Raw genomic sequence first — 10,370 nt, forward strand, 5'->3', positions numbered from 1 at the left:
TACTTATGTTGTATATGGGGACCGCTACGTGTAGATCTGATGGCGTGTTTGTTGCAGCTTCCGTGTTTTCTTATATCATGCTCTTAACTACATCTAGTCCCATCCTGATTATTAACCCTAAGGAATTTTGTGTCACCTTCCTTATATCCCTTTTGTCACTTACGATATATGTAGGCCTGGTGACTTCTTGCAGCTTCGATTGTTTTCTTATATTATGTTCTTTATCACTTCTTGTTCAATCCTAACCCAAAGGAATTTTCCGTATCACCTTTCTGATATCCCTTACGTCATTTATGCTATTTACACTCATCTTCACATGTACTTCTTCCCCACCTCACTCAGGGTCGTGGTGGTTGGACTGACCCCCGCCACCTGGACACCGCCTGGATCTCTGTCAAACTTACCGACGTGAATGACAACCCGCCTGCCTTCCCTCGCCCCCACGCCCACGTCACAGTGCGGGAGAAGACGCTGTCCCCGGCACCCTGCTGGCCACGCTGCCAGCTCGCGACCCTGACATGGTGAGTGACTGTGCCTGGAGTTAAATGACTTTCTGTGTGTGCGTCTGTGTGTCTTTGTTTGTGTGTCTGGATGGATAAATGGATGGATGGCTGGTTTCTCTCTCTCTCTCTCTCTCTCTCTCTCTCTCTCTCTCTCTCTCTCTCTCTCTCTCTCTCTCTCTCTCTCTCTCTCTCTCTCTCTCATTTCATAAGTTACATGGAAGAAACATTTTTTCCCTCTTCCATTCTGTTGTTGTTTTAGAAGAGAGAGAGAGAGAGAGAGAGAGAGAGAGAGAGAGAGAGAGAGAGAGAGAGAGAGAGAGAGAGAGAGAGAGAGAGAGAGGTCAGAAAATTTATATGCACAGGAACCCCAAAGACTGAATGATTTTCTGCTTCCTGTCTGTCCATCAACTTAATGCAAGAGTCCTTCTGCGCTTCCTCACTCACCACTCCATCAGTCAGTCAGCCTGTCTGTCTGTCAGTCAGTCAGTCAGTCAGCCCTTAAACCTCACTCATTCACTCACTCACTCACTCAAACACATTTTCACATAGAACACGTTCCACAAACTCCTCTATCTTGCAACCTTTCGAAACATCCTCTCTCTCTCTCTCTCTCTCTCTCTCTCTCTCTCTCTCTCTCTCTCTCTCTCTCTCTCTCTCTCTCTCTCTCTCTCTCTCTCTCTCTCTCTCTCTCTCTCTCTCTCTCTCTCTCACTCTGTTATTGTTACTTGGTGGAAAAGGAGAAAAGAAGGAAAAGGAGGAGGAAGAGGAAGAGGAGGAGGAGGAGGAAGAGGAGGAGGAGCAGGAGAGTACATTTTCAGCTTGTTTCCCTCCTACGCCCTCTGTTTATCCTCGCTATTCGTATGAGGAAGAGTAAGAGAAGGTAGGAGGAAAAGGAAGCGAGGTCTGCTGAGTGCATCCTCCTCGGCTTGTCTCCCTGAAGGACTAAGATTATCCTGAAGGGGAAACGCTCGTGCTCTGCGGGAGGGATGTATTTACCATGTCCTTAAGTCCTCGCTTGCAAAGGTCCGTTTTCTTTCTCCTCACATTTACTGCGCGTCGTCGGTTTAAAATTGTTTTGTGGCGCGTTTAAGAGTGAGTGCAAATGTCGTATGATTTTGTTGTATATTTCTTTTCCTTTTTTTTTTTTAAGGGGGGGTGTGGGACCGTTTGTTGTGGTTAGTCTTGTGTTTGTTTGGGGTCTTTCTTTTTCTTTCTCTTTTTCACGTCAGACAAGAATATTATAAACGCAGTCAGTTCCTCCATGTACTGTCGCATTAGCGCTCAGTTTTTTTTTTTTTCCACATCTTTCATATTACGTGTTTTTTTTTTTCATAATTTACGCTGGACTGTTGAGTGGCGATGAATATAGATGAAAAACAGTACATGCAGCAATATTTTTACGTGCACTCAGGCTCTACTGTGCAAATTTCTCGGGAGTAAATGATGAATGAGACAATTAGTGTTGTGTGCTTCAGTACAAATGGGTCGACAGATCAAAGAAAGAGAAGAATCCTTGTTGAGAGTTGTCTGAGAGGAGGAAGAATGGATGTTCTAGATCTGAGGGAGACCCATCTGAGCGGTGAGGGTTCGTGGATGTGTCTATGTAGAAAGGAAAATTAAGGTATACATGATGACCCAAAATTCGGGATATAAAGGCAAAAGAATGCATATTTTTTTATAATTTTAATTCAGCAGTAATAATAATAATGCGTATCGATATGACCGGTTGACCAGTCTTCGCGACCACTCACTCAAGTTGTTCTTATTCCGACACCCTCACATTCAATTAAAAAAGATAAATAAATAAAGAATTAAAAAAAAATTTGGGCACCTTGTCTATCACGATATTTGAGTTTAAAATCAAGTATTGTAATTAGATGATATTTGAGCAAGTTAAGTCAGTGGGCACGTGCAGACAGGTTTAGAAGATCACCATAATGAAAGAATGATGTGTCCAGATTTTTGGGTCGATCTGTGTATGATGGTATTTTAGAAAGTATTCTAGTATTATAGCATGCAAGTGAGTGAAATTGGTGTATTGATAGACTAGGTGTTGTAGTTATTGCAGCGGTCCGTGTGTTTCCGGAAGTAAAGGAAACCTGTCCAGCACCAGTTTTATTTAATATACTACAGCCATCCATTCCGTGTTTCCTTTCACCCAGGGAACACATGGACACCACCACTGCAACTAATCAAATAGAACATTGGTAGGCAGATGTAGATAGATTTAGATGAAACTGTAATGAAAGAGTGAAGGAAGGTTACACAATGCTGATATATGAGAGCAGAAAGGCTTAGATGAAACTATAATGAAAGAATGAAGGAGGGTTACACAATATTGATATCTGAGGGCATGTGCAAATGTGTGACTGACTGTGACTGAAAAGGACAAGAACAGTGAGAGTGGAATGTTAGTATAGTCTAAGTGTGTGTGTGTGTGTGTGTGTGTGTGTGTGTGTCTGTCTCGTTGTCTGTTTGTCTGTCTTTCTGTTCGTTTTTCTATGTGAAATTTTAAGTACTTAATAGATCATTTAAATTTCTGTCAAATAAAACGACCGTAGTTCTGTGGTATGAATAGGACTGACTACTTGTTACTGATGTTCATTTGACACAATACGCGCTAGTACATGATGGCCTTATGTTACTACAGGTCAGAAAGTGCTGGCGAATATTTGTAATAGTCTGCCAATGATATTTGCGAGCGTCTTATTTTCTTTGAGGCAGGTGTCTTATTAAAGTTGCCAATTATTAAAACACTCTTACGGTGTCGCTTCAATGCTTTTTTTCCCTTTGAATAGAGGACTGTATGGAAACCACAAATATAACTTATCTCATTCTTACTCTACAAAATTCCCAAATTTCGTGTGCTATTAAAGTCGAAGATGAAGTAAAAAGATTTGCTGATAAACTCATCATCATCAGTGTTGTCATCGTTATCCTCATCCTTTCCATTTACCTCTGTCTACGTAGTTATTGTAAAACAGATACGATACAATACCCTAGGATGAGTAACTAAATAGATTAAAACCCATCAACAGTGAACTTGATAAAGCACCTTGAAAAAAAAAATCATGAAATCGATACCTACCGTAGTGTTGAAAGACCTCACTGTAGTTTCCACCTCGGGCACCATCGGGAACCAAATGCTTACTCCTCTCAGCGTGGTCGAGTCTGGCAATTGAGTTAGCGGGAGTTGTGTTTGTTGGCGTGGATATTTCTCGTACCAGGGCTAACTTACAGAGTTCTGAACCCACGCAGGGGGATGAGGAACAGCGTTAGTAGCGAAGGTGTTCATAAGGTCATGATTTGTGAAGCGCCGCATGTGTGATGGTTAGCTTGTTATTGTTAGTACACTTTGGGCTTCAGATGTGTTGGTAACTCTGATGGATAGTGAGACATGTGTTGATAACTTAAATTGAGAGTTAGATATGAATTGATGACCTAGGTGGAGAGTTAAACATTTCCTGATAGTTTAGCTCCATAGTTAGGTAGTTAGTTAAGATTATATAGCAAACTACTTAATTGAAAGGATAATTAAGTTATTTTTTATTTGGGAAAGAAACACTATTTTAATTCCTTATCGGACAGTCAATTAGTTTTAGGTAGCTCGTATGTTGTGTAATTAGGTAGTCAGTTGATTCCCTTAAGTAGGAGACTCAATATCATAGTTACTTAATTGGCCACTTAGCCACTTACATACCTTGTGGTCTGTTCAGCTGGGTAATTCAACCTTTTATTAATCAGATGGACAGTTTATTAAAAAGTTAATTAGTAAATAAATTGCTTAATAAGATGGTTATAGTTAAGTGGTTATCAACCAGAAAATAAATAATGTGCCTGTTACTTAGTCAATTAGTCAATAGATTGTTTAATTTGACAGGTTGTTAATTATCTCATTAACAAAAAAATGAATACGCCAAATGCATCGATATACAGTTGGTTAATTAATTACTTATCGAGTAAGGCACTCAATTAGACAATTAGTTACTTTCACTTATTAACGAGAGAGAGAGAGAAAAAAAAAAAAAAGGTAAACATTTCACACGAACATAAACACCGGTACTATGATTCATCACGAACATGCAACATTTCTTATTTTCTCTTGTTAACAGCGACACACAATAAATCCCAAGTATGTAAAAGATGGAGAGATAATATGCTAACCGTAAAACAACCAGTTTATCAAATAGAAAAACCGATGGGATGAAACTTTTTTTCACCGACCTTCTCAAGTAATCTGACTTCCCCAGACCCTGCCCAACCCTTCCCCTCTCACCCAAGCTTCCCCCAGCCTCCCTCAGCCGCCCTCGTTCGCCCGTCACACACACCCGCTCATCTCCTGCACCTAACGATGTGGACGAAATAGTAACCGCCTCGTCGCTCGCCTTCATCGGAGAGAGAGAGAGAGAGAGAGAGAGAGAGAGAGAGAGAGAGAGAGAGAGAGAGAGAGAGAGAGAGAATTCATGTTCGATACTACTATTAAGTTTTATGTGACGGTCTCGTGTGTGTGTGTGTGTGTGTGTGTGTGTGTGTGTGTGTGTGTGTGTGTGTGTGTATTTTTCATATGCACGTGACTTTTGTGAGTGTTCTTTTTGCTTTAGCTTGCTCTTTACAAGTACTCGTAGTGTGTTCCTTTATGTATATTTCTGTGACTCGAATCTTTTGTCCTATAACTTGTGTGTTGCTCAAGATTCACACCTTTTTCTATTTATTTATTTATTTATTTTTGTTATTTAGTTTGTTGAGTAGCTACATATTTAATTAGTGAGTTAATTTGTTATTTATTTATTTATTTATTTGTTGAATGATTCATTCATTCATTCATTCATGAATTCATTTTACAAGTTACACAATCTATATATGGACACAAAACGAGAAAACAGTATGAAAAAAAAATGGTCATATATGCCACTTCTGAATACTAATAGAGAATTTAAAAAATAAGTAAACCAATTTAGAATGAAACTTTACATTCTTACACAAATCTTTCTACTCCGACACGATTAGATTTCTGTAAGTACTACTGACAATGAACATCGATAGAAAAAAAACTGAGGAATTCATTGATCCATTGACTTGTATACACCAAAGAAAACAGGATCACACTGCACCGATCGATAAGAGAAAAGGAAGCGGAACAAACCAATAAAGTCTCTGTTGCAGATGAATTTAACTAAGGAAGAAAGCAATGAAGGGATGGAAGACGAACAGGAATGTGGGATGGATGAAAAAAATTATAGAGCCTTTGTTTAATGGAAGGGAGAGAAAGACTGCTGTGAGAATAGTGGGTGAAGGTCAGAGAGAGAGAGAGAGAGAGAGAGAGAGAGAGAGAGAGAGAGAGAGAGAGAGAGAGGGAGGGAGGGAGGGAAGAATGGCTGCAACAACAGAGATGTATTTGCGTATGTTGCTTCCTCTCTCTCTCTCTCTCTCTCTCTCTCTCTCTCTCTCTCTCTCTCTCTCTCTCTCTCTCTCTCTCTCTCTCTCTCTCTCTTTCTCTGGAGAATTGAAGAGGGAGGAGTGAAGAGCATCGAGTTGTCTCTCTCTGTGTGTGTGTGTGTGTGTGTGTGTGTGTGTGTGTGTGTGTGTGTGTGTGTGTGTGTGTGTGTGTGCATCACTTTAGTTTGTGAGCGTTTTTTATATACCAAAGGCGGCTGGACACCGCCGGAGAAGAGAGAAAAGGGCGTTTGAACTAAAACGAGAAAAAAAAAATCGAAAAAAAGTAAAAGCCCTTTCGTGCAATTTTCACTAGGGGAAAAGAAGAGTTTTGGTTCAGCTTCCCAAAAGTTTTCGCTCCTTCTGCTTTTGCTGCTGCTGGTGCTTCCTTTGCCGAACAATTTGAAGAAGGAGGAGGAGGAGGAGGAGGAGGAGGAGGAAGAAGAGGAACAGAGAAAGGAAGCAAAATGAACAAAGTTGGAGATGAAGAAGCACCTGAAGGAAAGGGTAGGAGGGCGAGGAAGAAAAAGAAATGGTACATATGTATGCTAAGGGAAGAGAAAGGAGTGACAAGACGGAGGAACAGACGCAGGAGGAGGGAAGGAGGAAGAAAGGACTGAAACGAGGTGTGAAAGATTGACAGAAGAGGGACTGCAGATGAATAAGTACCGGAGACAGGAAGGAAGAAGAAAGGAGAAAGAAGAGAACACGTAGTTGTGGACGAAAAGGAGGAGGAGAAGGAGGAGAGGAAGTTGGAGGAAGAAGGCAAAGAACAAGAACTAGACGAAGAGGGAGAAAAACTGCTTGCAAGGAAGGTGATTTTATTCCGACTGAAATTATTTTGTGTGGAATCATTCTCTCGAGGCTGAAACCTGCTCTGTTGCTTGAACTTTGGTGAACACACACACACACACACACACACACACACACACACACACACACACACACACACACACACACACACACACACACACACACACACACACAGGGAAATGAAAATTACACTGGATGTTTATAAAAACGTACGTTCAAACTTAAACAAATGAAGGACAGAAAAGAAGAAATAAAAAAGTAATATGGAAAGGTATTTGATGTAGTTTATTTTTACATTAAGCTTGAGACAGAAACAGAGAGAGAGAGAGAGAGAGAGAGAGAGAGAGAGAGAGAGAGAGAGAGAGAGAGAGAGAGAGAGAGAGAGAGAGAGAGAGAGAGAGCGGCACTATATTCGTAAATGACAGGTGCTCACAAATGCATAACCACTTACCTTACTTGCGATTAATCCTCTGTTACACACACACTCTCTCTCTCTCTCTCTCTCTCTCTCTCTCTCTCTCTCTCTCTCTCTCTCTCTCTCTCTCTCTCTCTCTCTCTCTCTCTCTCTCTCTCTCTCTCTCTCTCCATCACACAAGTACACACCCACATGTATCTCCTTCACGCACTCCTCGCACTTAACATTTGCTGTGACCTGTCAAGGAGGAAGAGGAAGAGGAGGAAGAGGAGGAGGAGGAAGAGAAGAAGAAGAAGAAGAAGTAATGTAGGTGTCAGAAACATACACACCCACACCCACCCACCCACCCACACACACACACACACACACACACACACACACACACACACACGTTTTCATTTTTTTTTCTGTTCTTTTGACAGATCTAGTTTTGAAAGAGAGAGAGAGAGAGAGAGAGAGAGAGAGAGAGAGAGAGAGAGAGAGAGTGAGAGAGAGAGAGAGAGAAGGGGGTGAAGCGGTAAAAAGGACATGTTTCTTCGTCCTCCGAGAATAAATTCCCCTTAGACTCTCTCTCTCTCTCTCTCTCTCTCTCTCTCTCTCTCTCTCTCTCTCTCTCTCTCTCTCTCTCTCTCTCTCTCTCTCTCTCTTGACAACCTTAACCTTTTCTTTCCTGTCTGTTTATCTTTTCAAATATCTCCTACCAATGACTCCCTTACCATCTCTCCCTTTATCTCTCTTCCTTTTATCCCTCACAGCTGCTTTGCCTCCTCTTTATCTCCCCTTCCCTTTGTCTCCTTCTGTTCCCTCCTCCCTTATTCCTGCCTTCCCTATTTATCCCTTATCTCTCTTTCTCTCTCTCTCTTTCCTTCTCTCCTTTCACCACCTCTCCTCTGTTTTGTCCTATTCCCCGTATTCGGTCTTGTCTGCCCCTCTCTTCTCCCTTCGTATTCCTCCTCGTTTATTCATCCTTTTGATTCTCTTACTTGCTTCCTTTTTCCTTCCTGCTTCCCTTCCTTCCTTCCTTCGTTTATTTCGATGTGCTTGCCTTCTCTTTTTTTTCTACTTTTTTTATTATTTTTTGTCATTTCTTTTCTTTTTCTTCCTCAGTTCTATTTCCTTCCATTCCTTCCTTCATTTTTTTCAACTCAATACCTTTTTCCTTTGCTTTTCTTCCTTCCTTCTCTACTTATTGCCTTCCATCCCTAGTTTAATCCATCCTACCTACCTTACTTTCATGCATTTTTTTAACTTCCCTCGTCCACACCTCCTTTTCTTCCTTTCTTTCCTCCATTCTTATCCCTTCCATCCTTACCTCCTCCCTTCCACTCATCCATCCACTCTTACCTTCATATCATTCTCACTTTCCTTCCTCCCTAATATCTTCTTTTTTTCCTTTCTTTCCTCTCTACATATCCCCTCCAGTCTTACTTCGTCCCTTCCCTCCTTTTCCTCCCTGTCCTTACTCCATCTCTTCCTCCCGCACAGGTCACCACTGAGTCAGCAAATTGGTTGGAATACCGATCTGGCAGAATTCCCTAATCCTCTCTTAATCCCGATGCTTAAATGCGTCTGCCGATCAGGAGAAGTTGGTTTCACTTTAAGTCGCCCGAGCGTGGAGAGGACTCATTGTAGCTGGAGTGTTCTTTCTCCCCCCCCTCTCTCTCTCTCTCTCTCTCTCTCTCTCTCTCTCTCTCTCTCTCTCTCTCTCTCTCTCTCTCTCTCTCTCTCTCTCTCTCTCTCTCTCTCTCTCGCTGAGTCTTCGCTTGTCTTCCTCACTTTGACGACGCCTGAGTGATCGGGGAGATTATGTATTGGGACAGCAGTTCGAGGGCAAGATGTTCAAGGGGGAAGAGATTGCAAAGGCTGCTGGAAAAGAATGACTGGTGATCTTTGTTGTAGAAAGACGGGGAAAAAAGTGAGAAACTAGTGATGTGAGTATACTGTAGTAGTACATGTAAGGCTGAGAGAAAAGAACGTCTATTTTTTTTCTTTTATATTGTATGAGTCCTGTGTGAAAGAATGATGAGAAAGAGGGTGATTGAAGAGACAGACAGAAAAATAAATAGTAGGGAAAAAGAGAAGAGCTACGTGGGGATGTGTGCATACAGTAGAACATGTAAGTTTTAATTAAGAGAAAAGGGCGTGTTTTATTTATTTATTTTGTTTTTCTCCCTCCCTTTCTTTTTGTCCTGTATGATATAGTGACCGTACATGTAAAGGTGAGAAACTTGTCTTGTGTAATCGGGCGATGAAGAAGGATTAATTCAAAGTGTAGATAGAAAAAGCAGTAGAAATGAAATAGGTAGCATACATGTACTACATAAATTAAACGGAAGGAGAGGAGAAAGTGATGTGACGTTCATCCTCTGTCCTGTTTTCACCAGGCAGATTGAGAGATGAAATGATAAGAAAGGGATTGAAGAGAGAGAAGGCCAGCAATGCAATGAAAAGTACCTTCAGTCTGCGTGTGTAGGTGCAAAGCAGAGAGAAGAAAAGTTATTTGACCTTTATCTTTTCCCGCCGTATTTTTTATGGGACAGGCTGAAAGATGAAATTGTGGGAAAGGAATTGAAAGGAAGAACGACAATGTAAAATACCTCCATTCTGCGTGTGTGGATTCAAGGCAAAAAGGGAAGAAGGTTATTTAACGTTCAACTTTTCCTGTGCTTTTTTCACGGAAGAGACTGAGAGATGAAGCAAAGGGAACGGGAATGATAGCAGAGACAGATAAGAGGACAGTGTGGATTGAAGAACAAGGAAGACTGAGGAGAGAGAATTAGATACTTTTGTTCTCCTGTTTTATCTTCACGATGAAAAATGAGAAATAGGTTAAGAAAAATGGATAGAAAAACAGCATGAATGAATAGGAGGCTTGTACGTACTGCAGATAGGAGAATGAAAGGAGACTGAAGGAAAGGTGCCTAAACATTCTGGTTGTCTTGTCTTAAGGAGTGTTAAAAGTAGAAGTCCCAAAGTAATATTAAAGTTATATTTGGTGCTGGTCAGACCTCATCTAGACTACGGTGTGCAGTTCTGACCCCCATATTACAGGAAGAATATAGGTCTATTAGACTCAGCACAAAGGAGAATGACCAAAAGGACACAGGGGATGAGGAGTATTCCATACGAAGCGAGAATGAAGCTGTTAAATTTACATTCTTTAGGGAGACGTGGGTTAAGAGGGGACCTGATAGAAGTCTTTAAGT

At 41.2% G+C, this 10,370-nt stretch overlaps 1 protein-coding gene across 1 annotated transcript in view; it reads left to right on the forward strand.

Annotated features, from left to right (window-relative positions):
- Nucleotides 1-378: 378 nt before the first annotated feature.
- LOC135110968 (neural-cadherin-like) overlaps nucleotides 379-10,370 on the forward strand; it is a 43,900-nt gene continuing 33,908 nt past the window's right edge. The window contains exon 1 of the mRNA XM_064023733.1: nucleotides 379-521. Coding sequence (XP_063879803.1) covers nucleotides 519-521 — 3 coding nt within the window. The 5' untranslated portion in view covers nucleotides 379-518. The remainder of the gene's footprint in view (nucleotides 522-10,370) is intronic.

This window comes from Scylla paramamosain, chromosome 2 (assembly GCF_035594125.1).
Source record: "Scylla paramamosain isolate STU-SP2022 chromosome 2, ASM3559412v1, whole genome shotgun sequence".
NCBI lineage: Eukaryota > Metazoa > Arthropoda > Malacostraca > Decapoda > Portunidae > Scylla > Scylla paramamosain.